This window comes from Sinocyclocheilus grahami, unplaced genomic scaffold, assembly GCF_001515645.1.
Source record: "Sinocyclocheilus grahami isolate Dianchi unplaced genomic scaffold, SAMN03320097.WGS_v1.1 scaffold701.1, whole genome shotgun sequence".
In the NCBI taxonomy this organism is placed as follows: Eukaryota; Metazoa; Chordata; class Actinopteri; order Cypriniformes; family Cyprinidae; genus Sinocyclocheilus; species Sinocyclocheilus grahami.
The window spans coordinates 376588-398170 of record NW_015505880.1 but is presented as its reverse complement, the minus strand read 5'-3'; the positions used below and the strand labels follow the sequence as shown (position 1 = coordinate 398170).

At 39.7% G+C, this 21583-nt stretch overlaps 1 protein-coding gene across 21 annotated transcripts in view; it reads right to left on the bottom strand.

Annotated features, from left to right (window-relative positions):
• The window catches only part of ptprsa (protein tyrosine phosphatase receptor type Sa), a 232823-nt gene that overhangs the window by 8566 nt on the left and 202674 nt on the right, over positions 1-21583 (bottom strand). For 14 of the 21 annotated variants that reach the window (XM_016243797.1, XM_016243814.1, XM_016243796.1 and 11 more), the window contains 7 exons: positions 19551-19598; positions 14825-14922; positions 11446-11569; positions 8385-8560; positions 6871-6990; positions 4505-4659; positions 3321-3606 (listed from right to left, as the gene is read on the bottom strand). In XM_016243797.1, the coding sequence (XP_016099283.1) occupies positions 3321-3606; positions 4505-4659; positions 6871-6990; positions 8385-8560; positions 11446-11569; positions 14825-14922; positions 19551-19598 (1007 nt within the window). The remainder of the gene's footprint in view (positions 1-3320; positions 3607-4504; positions 4660-6870; positions 6991-8384; positions 8561-11445; positions 11570-14824; positions 14923-19550; positions 19599-21583) is intronic. The other 7 variants (XM_016243809.1, XM_016243810.1, XM_016243811.1 and 4 more) reach the window with 1 other exon arrangement.

Here is a 21583-nt window from a genome sequence, read left to right as displayed (position 1 = left end):
CACCTAGTGAGATGGAGTTTTTTTCCCTACCCTACCTTTTTGAACCGAAGTACAAAGACGAAAAACTAACCGCGCGTGACCACTATGTGGAGAAAAATCCAGGAACGTTTTCCTCAAAAACCTTAATTCCTTCATTTCTTTTCGACTGAAGAAAGAAAGACATGAATATCTTGGATGACATGGGGGTGAGTAAATAATCAAGAAATGTTTATTCTGTAAGTGAACTAATCTTTTAAATAGAGTTTACTTTGGATATTTAGGCTTGAAGGACATTACTTGCTGCATGGGAATCTCAGACAATCGTTTAACCGTTCTGACCCTTTATTTTTGGTGTAATGCCTCTATTTTTTCTCAGTCTCACACTGTTTATAAATGGGTGAGACTGGGTGACCCAGTTTATGTGCGCTCGCAGGAAACCTGTCAATGCTTGTTGCTGTTATAATTACCCAAACCCCCATTTTTTGTCCATCAGGTGGCATGAAACCATGCACTGAAACAATTGGAAAGTCGTGCAACTTTGGCGAAATGGGTCACTGTCGCTTTTAGGAAGCCGCTTTGTATTCACACTCTGACTGGACACCACCGTTTTGTGCGCGCACATATACCTCGTACTCTCATGTCATGATCCAAATTAGAGCTTGTAACCATCAATTAACATCAACCGAGCCACAGTACGTGTAATTCTTCTCCGTTTTCTAGGTCAGTTGTCTGGAAGCATTGTCTCCTTTTAACTGGACGAGCCTGGCACATCTAGAAACTGTGCCGCACTATCTCTCTTCTGTTCTGCCAGGTAATGCCTTCACCCGGGTATAAATCCATTCAGTTCCCGCTCCAGGCCTAGTCTTTTTTTCTCTTTCGTTCAGAAGCAGCCACTGGCTGTTTGTCTTTCCTTTGAGTCTTTGAGTAGCTTTCAAAGAGGGACCTGGAAGGGCATGGGGCATTCCGGTGGGAAGCGCCAGCAATGAACCGAGCTGTTGAAATAATAAGCACGCGCACACACACTTTGGCTGGTTTAGCGGGCCGGGGTAGAGTTTTGTGACATGGTTAGCACTGTAGGCACCTTATTAGCACTAGCACTGTCATTGTGTTGGGAACGTTTCTATCCCCCATGCTAACCATGTAAATATGACTAATAAAAGTAATAAATTATGTGTTAGTTTATAATTTCTGATTATATAACAGAAGCTCTAAATGGTCAAAATAACATTTTCTGTTTTTTTTCCAGTTAGCTCTTTAGCTAACTAGTTAACTGACTAGTTTTGCATACTGCTGATTTACAAACCGAGCACACCACTAATTGATTAGTCTGCCATCTTATCATACCTCTAGCTGCTTAGCTTGAAAGCTTAGCACATTGCTATTTGATTTTCTGCCAAGAATTTATGCTTTGCTAGATTTTTCTTGAAGTAGATTTTTCTCTACTTCATATTTTTGCTCACAAGGAACCGTTTCTGACCAATTTGCAAACCAATTTAGACATTTTGCTATCTAGTTTGATGATCTCTTTGAAGGAACTCATGAATTGGAAATTGCTAGCTGTGCTTTAGCAACACCAGACGCACAACCAAAGCCACTAAAAGTAAGCCTGCAACCTTTAGCCAAAAAAGTGTAATGGCTAATGCTAACGGAAAGGAGACCAGAGGGCAATTTTTTTTGAATGGATGTCAATGGAGGAGAGGCTTCTCTACCCTGAGTAAACAGCTTTTTAGAGGAAACGGCTTATCATTTAAAGGCACAATATGTAAGATTTTTTTTAAACTATTCAAAAACCACTAGAACAATTTTATATATTTTGCTGACTTGTGTATTTACATTATCTCAAATGTTTCGAAGAATGTTTAAATCCAGAGAAATAAGCAATTTTAACTAGTGACACGGACTGTGTCCATAGTGTCATTGTGTCGCCTGCCAATGACGTCATAACCCCTCGATTTCCGGTTTTGTTTTGTAGAAAACATGGAAACACAAAAGACGCTTTAATATGTTGTGCATTTTATTAGACAGGTGACAACCGCACAGAGTAGCATAATAACAGAACTTTCAAATGTATCTAGTATGATAAAACAGCACTGCTTTACCCCACATACACACGACCGGAAGCAGCGGAAGCGCTCGACTGTGGCATAATAAAATCTCCGCTGCTTTCGAGCCGTGTGTTGCGCTCGTTCAGCGGCCTCGTTTCGCTTCGACGGCTTTCAGCCTCACCCTGCTTCATACTACTACGTTAATAAATCATTAGCTCATCCATGAACATGATTTCTGCCCGAGTCCCGTCGGATTGCATCGGCTGTGGGGATGAAGACCACAACTCCCATGATTCCACACTCAGTCACGGTGTCATCAAACTACTCTTTGTTTATACTGAATACGCGCCCTCTAGCGGCGAAAATTACATATTGTGCCTTTAATGAATCGACAGCCTATCTGCTAATCTTCAACATGTTTTACACTAAACAACACTTTTGGATTGAACTAATTTAGTTTCATGAGTTTACCATGAAAAAAAAATGCTGTTTTATAAGAGAAGTCACTGACTTTTTGCGAGAGGTGGGCTTCAGCTTACAGCATTTCTCATTCATTACTATGGTATCTGTAAACGGCGATTGAGTGTCACACAACTCTGACTGAAGTTCAATGACGTCAAGGCTGTAATGTGATTGGTTAAGGCACACGTGATCCAAGTTAGCCGTTACACTTTCTCCAATAGTAAGTAATACAGACCCTCTCATCTCCCTATAATAAGACAAACTCTGGCACAACTTGGTTTCTAAAATAGCATGTTTGACAATGCTACTCAATAAAAGAGCTTTACTACTACAATTTTTAAAAATAGAAATGCTACCGGGTCCCATCGTTAAACTAATTGGTTTGCCACCTTGCTATTGCTTCCAACACTTCTCCCGTAGTTGGTGCAAAAAACTGGAAAGAAGGAAATCTTTTCAAGGTCTTGGAGGCCAGAAACCTTCAGGAGTGTTTCAGTCGCCAAATGGAGCCCACAATCCCTCTATGCTCATTAGTGAGCACATCGCTTTTCCTCAACATCCGTCTTCATCGGGTGTTAATTACCCTTCCTACAATCCCTCTCTGGCTGTCATCAACTTTCGTTCGTCTCTGTCACAACTAGAGTTTCACATCTGTGTCTACAGCAACAAAACATGCCGCCAAGAGGTGTCGATTGTTACTAGAGGTTCTATCTGGCACGTTCGATGATCTTGTGCCAACCAGAACAACATTTCCCAGATTATCTGACGAGATGTAATTAAAGATGACTAGTTGCACACAATAAACATGTTCATACTTTTCATATGTCTTGTGGCTACCTTAAACTCCAGCTCCATGCCACTAACGTGCTCTCCGGCCTCCACCTGCGCCAGCTTCTGGATGTAGGAGAAGAGGCTTCGTGCCGCCACCTCTGTATTCCCGCAGGCGACGGCCTCCAGGAGGGCATCATGGATGAAGCTGTACTGGTCTTCTGTCTGCACCATGTAGTTCCTCTGGGAGCGCATGAGGGTCACGTGACCGTAGATGTCCACCGTCTTCTCATGCTTGATGCGCTCTAGCATGGCGTCAATCACGATGAAGCAGCCTGTGCGGCCCACACCAGCACTGAAAACACACAAGTCAGAGATGAAAGTTGCAGGAGAGTTTGGTTTCTTTTAGTTCTGTCAAAATGAGCGTATTAACGCAGCCGATTCATTTTTCCAGTTTCCATTTTATATTAACGTGCAAATGAAACTACGCGCATGCGTGTCAGATCCACATCACTTTCAGCAGTGGCAGCTCTTAAAGTAATAGCAGCCACATAACCTAATAACCCAGCTGCTGTGATGTCTGTTCATCAAAGAACAAAAGACAAAAGAGGAAATCAATAACTTTTGTAACTTTAAGGATTCATCTACTTTTAATTTAGAATTTAGTGTTTGCTATAACTTTATTAAATTTCCTACTTGCTGAAGGGCACAGGTAAATATGGCATTTATTATAATGCATTTATTTGAAGATTGTTTTAAGTTTTCTTAAATTAGAAGTTATTTTTTAAAGTGTAATAAATGTTAAAATTGATAGCTCAATTATATTTTAATGTTAGTATAGTCAACATTACATATAGTCAATGGCTAAATATTAGGAAAAAAAGAACAATTTCCTAGCGACATCAGAAGTATTGGTATCAGTAATACTCGCCTTCAGTCATAAAAAAAGATGCCATTAAACAAATATTAAAAATATACCATCTTTATGTTGTTTCTATATTAATTTGAAGATTGAATGTGAAATTATTGCAATATAAAAGTATGTTTAAAAACTTTAATTATTAATCATGATTAATTTCAGAAAAAATTGTGTGATTAATTAATTCATTTGTTTTAAACGATTGAAAGCACTAGTTTCTTTACTAAGAAACAAAGGCCAACTTTAGGGAACAATGCAATACTTGACTGCAACTTTGAATGATGAGACTGTTCTAGGCTTCGAGAGCCTTGACAAGTAGGAACTGGGTTCAGACCTGCAGTGGGCGATGATGGGGCCAGCATCTGGTGGATTGCAGGTCTTCACCCTCCTGAGGAAGGCCAGGAATGGAGTGGGGTACTCGGGAACGCCGTGGTCCGGCCAGGCGGTAAACTGGAACTGTCGAACCTCTCGCTTTTCACTGGAACCATTCTGAAACAAGAGCCAAGTGCTGTGACGCCAAGTTGCATGAATGCACAGGAATAAATCTTAGCGGTGATAAATCTAGCCCTTGTTCTAGCAATGCATGATTTAATCATGTAAGCATGAGATCATGGAGTTGTCTAGTAGTTCAAGGACCTTACATGTCAGTGTCATAAACATGCTATGTTCGGGAATCGCCTTGTGTCACCAAAATGTCTTCTACAGTGTATTATACAGTCTAACAAGGCAGCCAGGAACATGTCTGCCGCAGAGGAGATTTCGTTAAGAAGAGGGAGAGACATCAGTGTCCTGCTAGTTCTAGCTGCTAGCCTTTATTTCTCATCCTGGATGTCTTTAAAGGGAGGTTTTGCATTTCAATGTCACTGCTGTTCCAACAGAGGCTCCCTTTGAATAAATGAATAAATAAACGATGTAATTAAGAGCAAACTGGCCCAGTTTTGCCAGATACTTTTTTTTTCTCTGGCTGTCTTCTGCAGGCTGTTTCTCTGCAGTGGATGGGCTTGTGCAGGATTGTTTTTAAGAATTCATGACTCTGGGTTGACTGTGTGTGTGTGCGACTGCAGGATATGCGCACACATAAATACACCTCACTGTTCCAGCAAGTATGTGTGTAAGGGTTGTAAGCAAACTCTGACTATTCAAGCCTAGCAATGCAATACAACAACTGTGGTGCAACAAAAACACACCTCATCTGTATTCGAAGATGTCCCTCCAGTAAAAAAAAAAAAAGGAGCCATACGAAGACCATCGAAGTGCAAGACAATTTAATTGCTCATTCATAGCTCAGGAGATCTCTTCAGAAACTAGTGGATTACTGGGAAAAATCTGAGAAGATCCAATTACTTACTGTGCTGTCTAGGAGAATCAATTGAGATATTGAAGAGATCTCATTTCTCTTTCCTGGGGCTTTAAACGAAAGCTTCATCCCGTAACCATAAGCACGCTTTTCATGCTCTGTACGACAGTCTCTCTTTAATCAATGCTTCTGTTCGTGTCTTACGGGCGCCCTTCACTACAGTAAAAGCTCAATCCATTTGAATTCATGTTACAGGCTGACCGTGCAACTGGCTTACCCCTCTCTATTTCTCTCCCTCGCTCCCAACCACTTCATGTTTACTTGACCGCTGCGCCGTCTGGGATGCCAATTTAGCATGGAGTCGTTTTGCTCTGGCCACTTAGCTAAGTGCCTCTCTTTGGCAGGCGTAGCATTAAAAGATGATGGATGTGGAACGAGGAGATTATAAAAACATGCGCGTGTGTTGGTGTACACAGTCGAGATGAGAACACTGGAAGAGTTTGGGAAAAATGCTCCTGTTTGCAATCGTCCCAGTTTGCGTATGTCTGTCGGAGCCCAAAAGCGAAACTGTGTAATGTGTCTGCTCAAGGGTCCACAGGGAAATAAGAGGCCCATGCACAACGTTAAACTCTTGAAAACATCTAAAGCGAAGTGTTCCTAGGAAATACATTTATATAGGGAATACATTTTATATTAGAAACACCCATTGTGGACTGGGGTGTCCAATCCTGCTCCTGAAGCCAAGGTCTTGTAGAATTTGCCTTGAAGTTTCTAACAATCCTGAAGACCTTCAATTCACCCAAAAATTTTAATTACCCCATGATTTACTCACCCTCAAACAATCCTAGGTGTATATGAATTTGGCTTATCCAAATTTCATAATGGGCCGATATTTTGAAGCCCAAAAAAAAGTGCATCCATCCAGCCATCATAAAAAATGCTCCACATGGCTCAGGGTGTTAATAAAGGCCTTCTGAAGTGAATCGATGCATTTGTGTAAGAAAAATATCCATATTTAAAACTTTATAAACCATAATCTCCAGCTTCCGCTAACTTTCATATGCACATTCATGAGAAAGTGGTGTTTCAGCGGATGACGTAGGACGTAGATGTAGTTTAAGCTCTGGTGAGAATATGCTATTCCTGTGAGAACCAAGTTTTTTTTACAACAAAGGAAAACCAGACTCCTTTTGGCTTATATCAAAATCCTACAATATTTTTATTTACAAATCCTTGTAAATTATGGGGTAATTTTCATTTTTGGGTGAACTATCCCTAATTAGGGTTGAAGCTAAACTCTGTAGGATGTTGGGCCTCCGGGAGCAGGATTAGCCACCCCTGCTGTAGCTGAAACGGTGCAAACTAAGGTTGTTTGCATGCAAGGTGGAAACAAAAAATCTTACCTTGTGTAGAGAGAAGGTGCGCAAGCAGAAAGTGGCGAGTTCGATGGTATCCAGGAGCGTCACTTGGATCATACCGTAGGTCTCCGTCCCTCTACTCGGCCAGTACTGGTCACACTTTATCTGGAGAGGGTGAGTGAATGTTAACAAACCTTATATCTTTCATGTGGGTTTAGCTGTCTTTTTTGGAGGTCATTGACTCAGATATCTCTATGCAAATACCTCCCGAATTTCAGTGTGCTGAGGAATTACAGTCCCATTGAACTAAATCTCACCAAGATTGAATCAAATAATCATCTGGGAGTCTTTTCCAAAGACACTAAATTACTTTAGGTTTTCGACATGAGAAGTAAGACTCCTAACAGTCTCCGAACTGATTCACAAATAACGACTCAGTCCTGGGGGTTCACACCTGGAATCTCAAACCCTTCCCGTCTACCCACGTCACATCAATTACGCAGGCATAATGTTTTTCTTCCCTCCTCCGACACCTGGCACATTGACAGACCCCTGGCCCGCTGTATAGATGCACTCAATACAGAGCATGGCGAGCAGTCGGGCCGCCCCCCCGTGCCCTGATGCGATGTGACAGCTCGCTGCTTCAAAAATGAGCAGGTTTAATGCGTTTTTTGCACTTATGCTGCAGATTGAACGGCTCACTCTGATCGCATCTGACAGAGCTCTAATATGCCATGTGGCGCCCGCTAAGATGGTGAGAGAGAGTGAGGGGGGGCGTCCTGAGATATTGTCGGAGTTTGCTGAGCCTGAGAGTCTAGGGTGTGACTGAATCGTCTTCGATGAACTTCCAGACGTCACGGCTGAGGGAGTCTTCAAGATGAGGGATTCTTGACTTCCTCTTTCTGTCTCGCTCTCCTTTTTTTGTGGTAAATGGGCCGAACTGCCCCCCAATAGAGCCGAGAGATGATTCCTGGTTGTTATCAGAGAGGCCTTTCCTTATTACCCTCCATTTTCTCCATCCTTTTTGCTCATCCACTCAACCGGCAATGGCATTTCAACTGGAATAATGTCAATTTGTTCAGTATGAAGCTCAGTCTTTTTAACAAGGCTAAAAGAGACGGCCTATTATCTTCTTAGGGACTATTAGCTCCCTTCCACAACCTAGTGAGCTGCCTAGCTAGACAGTATTTTAAGACATCACCGGCACGCTCCAGATGTTAAGGTTGTTTCAAAATGAAAGATACCTCCTTTTGACAAAAAAATCCCAGAATGCACTGAAAACCATTTCATTCAATAGTTGCCTAATTCAAAATGGACCATTTTACCAAATATTTACTTGTACTGCACATTTTGGAGGATCATGTTGTTAGCTTAGCAACATGCTAATTCAATACTCTCTCGTGTAGCAATTTTTTGCGACACCTATGTATAGTATTCCAGATTAGTCCATTATAAGCCTCCATTTCCGTTAGTTTGCTACCTTGGAAGATAGGAAGCGAGACAGCTTATTAATTTTTAAACACAGCTAATAAGAACTACACTTTCTTGTTTAGTCTCACCCTTGACTTCTCTTCCAGTCTGGTCATCATGACCACGGTGGCGGCTCGTTGCTCCCACACCATTCTCCAAAAGTCTCCGAAGGTCTCTGGCAGCGGTCCCTGCGTGGCTATGTATGCGTTCTGCTTCCTGTAGCCATCAATGTAGTTAGCATTGATGTAGTCGCTGCCTGTGATACCTGGAAATGAAGTAAGAAGGTTGGTAACAGTGAGAGTTAGAGCCGGAGTGACAGAGATGTTCACTTTTCAAGGGACGTATCATGAAAAAGCAGGACTTTGACTGACGCTATGCTACATAACGCAAAGCTAACGCAACGTTTATGATACAGAAACATCAGTACATCATCAACATATGACCATTCACATTTATAAATTGACATGTATTGTGTAAAACAGCCCTGAATGCACATGCAAACTCCTTGTAAAATCTTGTAAAAATACATTTCAGCTGTTTTTGGTGCAAGAAAACGTGACTAACGTTACTTGTCGACTTCAAAAGTGTGGTTTAATACCCCTGTTTCTAGACAGTTCCAAAATGGCTGACGATGTTGTTGTGTGAGTCTCTTAACTTGTGAAAAACTTGCAGCTCCAATAACATGATATACAGTCACAGTCTGGTAAGAGGCTATTGCAGAGCTTGTGACAGATATCCATCATAGAAAATAATCCCCATGAAAGAAAAGCCATCGAGTCCCATCACAGCCTTTTCTCACTTCCTTCCAGCTTTTTCAGCCCTGTCTAGCTCTCTGAGGGCCGGCCAACAGCATCCACTGCAGCTGATTTAGGACCAGATGCTATACGATGGAATTAGGCTGGACTAGAAGTAAATCAGCGAGCAGAACCTAGCCGGACCCCGTCTCGCTCTCTTTCTGCCATCGCTCTGGGCGGCCCTCAGTAAATCTCCCATAAAGCAGCCAAACATTCTCCTGCCTAAGCTCAGGATCGGTGAGGCGGCGGGAACAGAAGTAAAGCCCTTGTGTGCCACTGATAGAGGTAACGATCTTGCGGTCTAGGTCTTGAGACCTCTCAAAACCACATAAATATGGCCTTGGCCCTTGAAATTGGAATCTTAGGGTCTTTAGGGTTAGTTCTGGGTCTGGATCTGGACCTTAAAGGTATTTAGTTTTGGTCTAAGTAACAACATGTAATTCTCATAATTATCATAATAATAGGGATTATTAATGATTTAACAAAGCAGTTACAGGAAGTGAAAAAGAAATGTATAGATGAATTGATGAATATATATAATATAATTTATTTCTGTGATGCAACGCTGAATTTACATCAGCCATCACTCCAGTCTTCAGTGTCACATGATCGTTCAGAAATTATTCTAATATGCTGATTTGTTATCAGTGTTGAAACTGTTGTGCTGCTTAATATTTTTTGGAACCTGTGATACTTTTTTCTTTGAATCTTTGATGAATACAAAAATTTAAAAGAACAGCATTTATTCAAAATAGAAGTCTTTACTATCACATTTTATCCATTTAACGCATCCTTTCTGAATGAAATATACATTTCTAAAAAAAAAATTACTGACTCCAAAATTTACTGAATAATAGTGTATACTGTAACACAAAATTCTATGTTAAATGCTATCCTTTTTAACATTATTATTGATAAAATAATCCTGAAAAAAGCATCACAGGTCCCAAATAGTATTAAGCAGCACAACTGTTTCCAACATTGCTTATAAATCAGCATGTTAGAATGATTTCTGAAGGATCATGTGACACTGATGACTGGAGGTAATGATGCTGAAAATTCAGCTGTACATGTTATTCTCCTTCAAAATAAGTCTAGAGTAAATCTAATATAATTTCACCATCATCATCATCATCTAAATGCCTCTCCTCGACAAACTGCATGATTTCATGTGTCATTCGTGTACGTAGCACATACAGCGAGGGACAAATTATGCAACAAAGTTCAACACTTAAGGTTAGGGGTTTGTTCAAATCCCTCAGTAGGAGCAAGCGCCATTAATTCTCTGAAACAAGTCACCTGTAATTACACTCGGGGTCCGCGCTCACTTCAGACCTCTGGCAAATAACCTATGAGAGGCATATTTAATTGTACAGTTTATCCAACACAAAAGCTTCAATCACAAACACAGGCCCGCAGTGTTAAATTGTTGTTTTCGTACTTTAACAACGAACAATGAAACACTTGGTTCTTTTCTAGCCCCTGCTACGTTGGAGAAAAAGGCAAAATTAGCAATCAGGGAGAAAAAAGAATGCCATTAAAAGCCTCTTCCTCGTCTCACAAAGCGATCGCAGGATTGTTTCGCTTTAGTCATAGCTAAGTGAACAGAGCACGGCTGCCTGCACGAATTGTTCCACCGCTGTGTCTAATGGTGAAATCACTGCACTGTAAAATGGAAATTTCGAACTTGATTAATTTATGCATTTATGGGCGCTGTCTTTGTGATGATTCTGTTACGCCGCGTTATTGCTCATCTAAATTGGGTCGTGGTGAACTGTGGCGAAAATCAAGGTGACGCGACGACGAGGAAGGGAACCTGGGGGAAGGGCATAAATGTAAACAGCACAAAGGAGCATTGAGGATTGACAGTCGGCTTTGGATGGAAAAAAGATGGGGGTTTTACCAACATTACAGCAGAATCTCTGCCAATTTTCCACTGTTCCTTCCAAAAGCTTGACAGCTTCTATACCTCAACCAAAGACACTCTGGGATATGGCGGTGCACTATACCATTCGAGTTTAATTTCGGCTGCTTGTGAATTATCGGACTCTTGTTTCCTGTACATGCGCGAGCAGACAATAAAATTGCGTGGGAAGGGAAGAAAGCCAATTGATTTATATGGATAAACACTATAAAAACACATAATAAAGACATAAAAAATGGATGGCGATCTCCCAAATGCACATCCTAGATCTATCAGGTTCTTTGGAAGGATTTTAGGACTTTGCACTGAAATACATTTCTCAAATTAACAGCCAGACACATCTGTGGGCAACAACAAAGTTCAGTCATTCTGGAACCTTCAGATGCAGTGCTTTTCTTTGAAAGAATCAGTGTGTGCGCAGTTCTGCCCAACCTTCGATGGGCGCCAGGATTACGCGGGAGTGGTCGTAGGCGATGACGTTGGCGTAGCGGTTCTTGGGTTTGTTGACCTCCAGGTTGGAATGCTCCCAGGTGAACTGCTGACCCGGATCGATGGACTGTGGAAAGAGAAAAAGGAGTGAAGCAACCCTTAGGGCTTTTCCCAATCCCTCAGCATCTCTGGCACGAATACTAATACGAGAAGAGAGTGAGTTTGCATCCGCTAGAACATCAGAATAAGGTGGAGAAACAGAAGAGAGTTCAACACTCAGAAAGCAGGGTTGAGTGAGGCCATGGGGCCTGGGAGGACTAAAACTAAGGGAAAATAGAGAAATGAGGATCCTTCACAAAGCAGCCCGGATAAACATTCGCAACAAGATAAAAGTCCTCCTGCCGCACATTAAAGTGTAATTAAAAGCCGTCTGCTATCGTTTAAATATTCACCAGCATTCGGCCAGGTAGCTTTGTTGTGGACAGTGAATAATAGCAAAGGAAACGCTGATAAAAGAGTCTGTTCCTTCCTGTGAGGGGGTGAATTATCTGACGCCAGCAAGATAAATGCCGCCACGTTCCCAATATGAGAATTTCTGAATAAATATTCTATTCCCCTGTCGGGGTAATTTAGTATTCCATTATGATTCCGAGCCTGTTCTCGGGCAATGGCTCAGTCCCAGCTCTTCTAGCTTGAGGGATGTTTTCATTTAGGCAACCGTCTCTGCATGCTGAAACTGGGACTAAATAACCCACAATGAGAGATTTGATGTAGCTGTTTACCCTGTGATGATTACAGGCACAAATAACAGAGCACGGATCCTCCACAGGTTGTCCGTGCTCTCAAACCATCTCTCTTATCATCTACCCTGCAAACCCATGGGTTTCAACACGCATAGCTTGGATTGGTTTGGTTTTCCTCCAGGCCAAATGTCACACTGTGCTGTGATCTAACGGATCACGTATGGATGGAAGCATGATGACATAATCGGGAGTTTGGTAATCCAGAGCATTTTTTTTTGCATAACTCCCAACCCACATCCTCTGACAAACATCTGACAAAACCCTTTGCACCAAGCATTTTTTTCTGCTTCAAATCAGCTTCCATCACTAACATTTTTCTTTCTCTTCTCTAGCCCAATTTTCCATAGACATCACTCACTAGCTAATTTCCATTAGAGATGTGCGCAAAACTTTAGCGATATTTTATAAACATTGATAAAAAAATATTGTTAAATGACAAGAGTTTGCATTAACCCTTTCACACGTGAGTTTAAAATATACCAGCTGAGCCCCCAGCGTGAGTTTTTTAGGCAACCATCATTTTACAACTTATCGCCTTATTGTTTCCATTGCGATGTCATGTGATACAACGCAGCCACAATAGCTGTGTATGACACATCGATCGCTTTTATTTAGTTATATAAAATATTCACAAACATGCTCACTATATTATGAAATATCTGACATTCCGATTCTGAAATATGTGCAAGTAAATGTATTTGGTAGTTTAAACACTTTTATAATGACCGTGTTAGTTGATCTATAACGGGTAATTGGCCTGGCCATGTTAGTTCACGCTGGATCTGAGCTGTGGGATTTACAACACGCAAATTCATCCTCTCCTCCCGAAACATGTTAAAGTAGGTCTCCGGTAAACTGGGAGAAGAGCAGAGTAAATTTTATAGTTACCTACACATCTGTATTTGATATCAATAAAACATGTCGTCAGCTTATATTTGTAAGGATCATTATTGCCGTTTCCATAGACATCAGCGTGTATTTTACAAACTATAAATGTATGGTTTTGCTAGTACTTATGTGTATTTAAATGTCTGAAACCTAAAATAAGCATTATATGGTTGAAAACACTGAATAGTTGTGATAATATGACAAGCGTTAAGCATCTGGCTCTGCGCCAGCCAAAGCGCGAAAGCAACTTTAAATTCAGCAGCTGATCATGTGACGCACTGAACGCTCTAATCACACCAGTGTGATCGTACACTTCAGGGACCAGCCAAGACTGATCACACTGGTGTGATCGTAAAGGGTTAACCAATGTTATGCGACTAAAACTTAATTTTTACCTCTAGCAATAAGTCATGGCGACGATTTTGGTAGGGTCATGTATATCGCAGCCACTGCACTAGCCATTATATTTAATTGAAGGAGGCGTATGCGTATATCTTTACAGAAGCAGTGCGGAGAGATATGTGCCTTGGTGCGGCTGGTATAAACATAAGCATTGACTAGAGTGGCCGCGATCAGCTCCGGTGGCCAGAGCTGTATGCAGTGTAAATAAGGGGTTATCCGAACATTAATGGCAAGGAAAGCCCCTTATACTTGAGATCGGCCACGTATGAAGTGTTTCTTGGAGGTTATAGTACGTTGAAGAATGATCAATTTACTTTTTACGTACGCCATGCAACCTTAAATGTGAAAAAAACATTTACATTGCAGTTTTGCTAAATATTCAGTTTTTGAATTGGCTGAAAAACCACCTCATGCAAGCGCAAAAATTTTTTTTGCGATAAAGGGCGAAAGTTTTTGCGAAATTGATGCGTTTCCATTAGGTGTATTTTCAATTTCAATTTGCACAATTTGAAGGGTAATTAAAATGCAGCTAGTGATTTAGCACCTACTTTTAGCATGCTAATGCACAAGGAATACATTAATTCCAATTTTTTCTTCTAGAGCAGCAGTTCCCAAACACTTTCCTCAGCAGAATGACTTATTTACAAAGCCAGAGCAGATCATTTTTTAAAAATTGTTTTTTGAAACTGAAACGATCTGGTAGAAGGTGACTTTACCAGATCACACCATTGTTTACTCCCTTTTTGCAAGTGGACGAGATCAGAAACGACCTTTTCTACAATCTACTACTCAGGCTTAGCTGCTTATGAATGACGTTTGTTATTTGGTTAGCATATGCAGCTAAAGTTAATCTATATGCTAAACCAATGTCCCAAAAATGATAGTGGGTTGGCTCAACTCAAGCTTGCCCATGTTCCTGCTGAGATATCAGGTCTGGCTCACGCTGGGAGCCATTTAAGACGGCATTAAGCCATGGGGGTGTTGATGGCGGTGCTGCCTTAGCAAGCTGTGATTTAAGATGGACGATGACATTTGCTCTATGCAAATGAAGGCTGATTCAGCAATAGCGAAGGCTAATCAGCAGCCGCTACATTTACGAGCCCAGCACTCCAAACCAAGGCATCCGCGCCTTCCGCAAAACCCTGTGGCACGTGAGTAACTGCCATGTAAACGCTAAAAACAATTCACCGGCATTTGTTTAGAAAGAAAACCCACTTTATGTAAGTGCAACGTCTTTTGAAATGGGTAACATTCCTATTCGTAACAAAAAATGGTATAATATGCAGTACCTCATACTCCTGGGAGAGCTTCAGGTTGTCGTTGGCCTTCAGTAGATCCGTGTGCTCAGCTAGCTCAGAGATGGGTATAGGAGGGTGGTTCATCATACCTGTGCACCAATCAGGAGACAGAAAGATAAGGTCAGAAAGACCAACGGGACCAAGAAAGACAGTTAGAAGCCAAATCCCAAAAGTTGGTGGAGAAAACAGGACTGGGGTGGGGGAAGACACCCAAGCAGGTGAGACAATGAGGTGGGGACTGGAGTGAGGAACAACGGGTGATGTTAGAGACACAGTGTGACCAGGCCAGAGCTCTACATCATCAATCGGACCAATCAGGATCGTCCTAATACAGAAAAACCGGCTGCATTTATACAGACAATATGAAGGAAAAGACCTAAGGACGATTGCTAAGGTGCTACAAAACCCCCAGACCAATTACAAAAATGATAGCAGGTCAAATGGTTCATAATAGTTTTGCAGTATGAAATTTCTTCTTTCTCACTCCGCTGTAGCTTAAAACGATGAGCAGGAGGACACTTCATATACTTGGTTGGTAAGACAAACCATACGTCTGTCCTCAGCAGACTAAGACAAGGGGGAAAATGTGCTTGGTTGCCTTTGAGAAACCAAACAAATCTCTTTTCAAACTGAGTCACAGGAACAATAAATTGAAAAAACCCCCAAGATCTGCCCTTGAGAAATACGTTCATGTCTGCAGAGCTGAAACGTAATAGATTTAATCAAATGCAAAATGTGAAAACTTCTTTTTCAGCAAGGTGAGACAAAAGGCCAAAAGCACACAAGATTGAAGCTATGTACATTGCATCTGGAATAGGGGAATGGTAACCTTGTTGGTATCCTGTAGGGTTAACCCTATGTTACCCTAAACCAAGTGTGTCTAATCCTGCTCCTGAAGGGCCAGATAGCTTAATTCCAAATGTAACTAATCTGAACTAGCTAATTAAGGTCTTCAGGATCACTAAAAACTTCTAAATTGGCCACTCCTGCCCTAACCGTAACCCTGTTCTGGCATTCGGGGATTGTGTTGCCATAGATTTGAGCATGAATGGACACAAGCTTCTGTCTTGTATTTTATGCTAGGCCTCATGAACAGACTTATCTGCATGTCGTCTTGCACGTAACCAAAATATGGATTTAGTGTTCTTGCTTTCTTTGTCTTGCTGCCCTGGGGGGGGGGGGGGACTGGAATGCTTCCACACTAAACACGAAAAATACGAGTGAGCCAGAGGTAGAAAAATATAATATTGCCTTTCCCTGGAGTAAACCTCTAGCCTTAATATTTCTAAAAGCTTTCCTTTTGGCAGAACCTTGCACTAATTTCCTTATGTAATCCTTCATTTGCGCCACAATGGGAAATAAAGCTCTTGAGGTGGAGGGGAGATGATGGGGGCAATCAGGGTAAGGTAGGGTGTTTATTCGAGAGTTCTGGCCTGGGTTAGGATGACCCGATGGTACCGGTGCAAAGTGAAGTGCCATGTTCTCTGCTTCAGTTCAGCCAAAGCTAAGAAAGTGTGTCACGGAAGCAGTCACCCATGTTATCCCTGCAACAACCTACAAGACCTTTCCTCAAACAAGCACTAGTTTTGCTGTTTGCTCAGACCGAAAACTTCCTAGGCCTCTCGCTGTGGAGTTAATCCAGTTATGAATTAGTAATGGATTATGGAAGAAAACAGACATAGCTCTTCCTAAAATGGTCGCCAATGTTTTTATAGAAGGCATTGGACTTTCTTCAGCATGAGGTCAAAAGTTGGATAAACGTTGGCATCTTGCTTGAAGAGTACTGTGATTTAATTAAGCATGGATAATCTGCATAATCACATTAGCCATCCTCAATTTCACTTCAAGTTTTTTTGTAATGTAGTACGTCGCAAATGGCTTGGGTTCGATTAAGAAAGTCACTTGCTGATTGGACATAATGAGAAAAAAACGAAGCAAATGCCACTCAAGATGCCCTGAAAAAGTTCTAGTTGTTAGTTTTCAGACATTCATGCAAAACAAAGCTATGCTAATAACAGTTTATCCTCATCCACTATCTGGACACTAACACTTTTCTAACTCCACAAATGTTATTCTCATCAGCCTGGCCAAGCTCTTAGTCTGGACTCCCCTTAAGGGGAACCAATATATGCCAAAGCACTCTCGAAGAAGATGCGAAGGGCAACTTTGGCAAACAACCTGAGATGCAGACCTGCAAGCTAAATGCCAACAGCCTCCATGATGCAATGAGAAAGGCCATCTAAAGCCAATCGAAACCCAACAAACTTGGAAGATTAGCACTTTCCAATGTCAACGTATCCCTAAACTTTGCTCCGTGTCAACAATTACTCGTGCTCTGTTTTTTTCCATTTCATAAATAAGCTGTTATTTGTTTGTTCTCAGGAATGATCTCCCCTCAAGATGTAACAAACAATTACATTTAATTCGATCGGGGTGCAAAGAACGTTTTAACCTCTGCAGATGACTTGTTCTTTTTTGGTTATTAAAACTTTCACGGTCAACTTTGTCAAATAATTAAAATTGGACATCGATATTTACAGATTATCCAAGACATTAGGTTTTTGTAGGAGATGAAAGCACTAAATACACGTTACAAAAGTGGCTTTGCGTGCATGACCTTATCAGTTTCTTATAATTAACTACATTCAATTTCAAGTATTTATGTGAAAGACACTAAAAAGTATTTTTAAGCTAAGTCCAATCGGATATAAACTCTTTCAAGGACAAATTCCTGTTGTTGTTCATTCCCTATCTACTCTCTCTGCCAGGATTTCTGTGTCTCTCTCTCTCCACCGCGGAGTCTTTTTATCCCATGCAATCAAGCCCAAGATCAGTGAGCGCGAGAGATGCAAACTGTCTAATTACATATTTTCAGTCTCTTATTTGCACTTGACAGGTGATGCAAACAACAAATCCTTTTGATATCCGCTGCCGCTGTTCGCGAAACGATTTTATGCGATTGTTCATTTACATATAAAAGGAAAAGCGCTCAGTATATTTCCCCAAAAAAACAAGAAAAAAAGGAGTTGTGTTTCTCTTTCCTCTGCCTCGCTGGGGGGCAGGAGGGATGTATCAAATGTCGGACTATTGTTGGCAAGAGAGTTTAATTAATTCAGTTCGTTATCTCCGCCTGCAGAACGACCCCATCGGTGGAGAGAGGAATGGGGGTCTGAACGGACAGGATGCTGGAATGTGTGGAGAGACTTGTGTAAAAATTACACAGAAGAGCCATTTCTACATGATCAGCTGCTTTTACTGTGGATTAATAGTGTTCAGCCAACAGCCTGTGAGAACAAAGCAATCGACAAGCAGAAGAATAAAGAAAAAAATAATTTAAAAGGAAAAATTAAAAGCCGTGTTACGAATGAAAGTTAAAAGCGGTCATAATTAAGATGAAACGGTTAACCGCATTTGCATTTTAACTTCCCACAGATGCATAATGAAGAACAAATGTCTAGGACAATCAATCTTCAATTTGTAATGTCTTTGGTGTATATACTTATATATATGTATATACAGTATATGGGTCAAAGACATTAAGATGTCCGCATCAAAAGAAATTTACAAAAGTGATTTTAGGTACATAGAAAGCACAGTAAATGTAAGTAAAGTGTCTACTTTTAAGGTTTCAAATTCATTTTATTTGGAGAATAAAATGTCAAGATTTGGTTGAAATAATGTTACATTGTCATTCAGTGTAACACAATATTTATGTAAAAATTCAAACAACATGCTTATTCTGACATGTACATATTAAAATATTAAAATGATTGTGTTTTAAATGAGTAAAAAAATCTTACTGACAAATGGGCAAAACCTAGGATAGTGGCAACTTTTAAATATGTAAAATTACAGCAAATTAGTATTTGGGGTGAAAGTAATTAGTCTTTTAATATGTCATAAATAGATTTTTGTTGTAAATATGCCTGACCAGATTGTTACACTGAATTACATTTTAGTGGGTCTCTTCTGTAAATCAGGGAAAAATATTTATTTTTTGCTCAGAAAAACAAAAACAAAATTGCAATTAAATTAAACAGAATTAAAAACAATTTAAAGCAGTATTACACTTATTGTTTTTATGCTTAACTTTTTTCGTCTTTATATATATATATATATATATATATATATATATATATATATATAAAATTTTAAGCATTAATAGAAATCATTATGTTTGTTATAATGATTTAGAATAAAAAACTGACAAAAAGTCAATTAAATATGAAAATAATACAAATGATAATATTATCAAAATGATTATTTATTTACTTAAGTGATAATATATTCATTAATTATAATTATAAAATGTTTTTATTTCAATTTCATTTAAATATGGTCAGGTTACATAAAGAAGCATAAAAAGTTTATTTGACTTGTTTTGTTTTTATATGTTGGCTAACATGATGTCTTTTTATGCAAACAAAGCAAAAGATAGGATTATATGCTTGATTTTATCCTACATTATGCATCTCGTATTGGACAAGCAATTGCTAATGAGATGTAGTTTTAGGTTTCATTTGAATTACGACTCCTTTTAACTTTCCCAGGGTTACGGGAGTGAAAATTAGCGCAGATCCGGCAGTTTGTGAGGGAGGGAAAAAAAGTCATATGCAAATGTAGTCGGAAAACACAACCCATTATTCCGGATGTGGGGCAGACGCATTAAAAAAAGATAAGAAAACACCAAAGCTCAGCACGAGATGTGAGCACTAACTTTCATAGTCAAAACCGGCTTCACTGACAGGACTGCTTAGACCAGAATCTGTGAAAAACAGCAAACAGCAAAAAATTAAATAAAAGCATCCGTTTTTGAATGTACTGATAATTAGTTGAGAACAAAATCTTGAAATGGACTGAAAGAAATGGGGAAACAAGCTAAATGCAAGAAAACTAATAAGCAGGAAATAGAACTTCTCCTTTATGCATTTTCTCCTTCCAATTAATTTTTCAGACTATATTGTGCATTTTTAACCAGGCAGGAGAACAGACCACCCCTGCTTTGAATGAAGGCGGTAATCCTCGTGAGGGTCCTCGCCGTTGGATCCGACGCCAAGCAGTCTGTCAGACGCTGAAAGTAGGACACCCGCTCACATATCAGCCGTCCTTCATCCAACATCACAGTCGACATACATGAACTGCTGCAGATACTGTTTATACCACGAGTCTTCATGGCAAACTCCAAGCTAGTTTTTTAAAGAATAAAATCCTCAAAATATCAGATGGCGGCGTCGATCGAGCAGTAAAAAGACATACGGTCAGAGTTTAGCGGCTCAACGTCTGTCCAGCTGTCTGGAGCGCTAGCGCATGAGGAGTGTCTTTAGCTTCTGTTGTTGAGGTCTGAACCATCTGTGATGGCTTTAGGCACACGACACCTATGCAGACGCGCAGTTTAACATGCTAGCGAGAGGATCAGGTTTGAAATCGCATTGTAATTAGGAATGCTTTTGAGAACAAAAAGTCTAAATGTACTTTTTATCTTTTCATGCTTTATGTTGGCAAAGTAAAGAAAAAAGAAAAAAATAGTTATTTTTTTAGATATATTGTTGAGTATGTTCAATACAAATAAATGAAAAAAATATATATATATTTGTAAATATGTTCAATATAAATAAAATACTTATTTTTTCCCCCTTAATTTCTTTTGTTAACATTTACTATATTAATTAACATGAATATTTAAATAGCATTTATGAAGTGTAGTTAATATTAAGTAAAAAAATTACTAATATATTATTAATTAAAATGTATAGTTGTATCTGTTAACATTAGTTAATGTACTATGAACTAAGATGAACATTTTATTAACTAACATTAATATACAGTATATATATAGTTAATTTTTTGTTCATGTTAGTTAATGCATTAACTAATGTTAACAAGAGAGACCATATTGAAGTGTTACCAAAACATTTAATTATTTATTATTATTTTAAGGATCTATAAGTATTTGTGAAATAATTTTGCCTGCATTACAGCTTAGTATTACAGACAAAATCACAGATATAAATAAAGAGACTTTTAAACCAAGAGTGTAAAATAGAATCTCTCTCTTTCTCTCTCTCTCACACACACACACACACACATACACACACACAAACAATACAAGATTCTTTATGACTCAAACTGTGTAGTTGAATTGGTTTTTAAAGGGCTCATAAAAGCAAGAATAAGATATGATTTTATTTTTTATCTATCCATGAAGAAGGTGGAAAATTTTGAGGATATTTGGAGTGTAGAAAACTTACTGTGTTGGGTTGATAATGATGTATTGGTCTTTTGCTGAGATTATGGGATGATGTAATGAAGTGTTTGTAATGGTTTTTTAGAGCTTTTGTATCTAATAAAGGTGTTATAAATTCTCAAAAATTCTCTCTCTCTCACACCCAAGCACCCACCCACCCCCACACTCAACACACACACCCACCCCCTCCCCTCACACACAGAGGTAGGCTACGTTTACACAACAACGATGTAGTTACATTTTTTAAATAAAGTTTCACGTATACACGATAACATTTTCAAAACGATTCGCGTTTACACATCCGCGAAAACGGTCAAAAACTCTGTATTATGTATGCCAGGCCAGTAGTTGGCACTGTCACCTTTATAGTAAACAGTACCTGTAGGGAAGTGACGATTATATGTTGTATATGATGCGTCTCCGCTGTTGGTTGTAATATTGGTGAAGTAAATCCACACTTGAGCAGCAACAACAGTACCATCTACTCCGCCATTGTTGTGTATGTT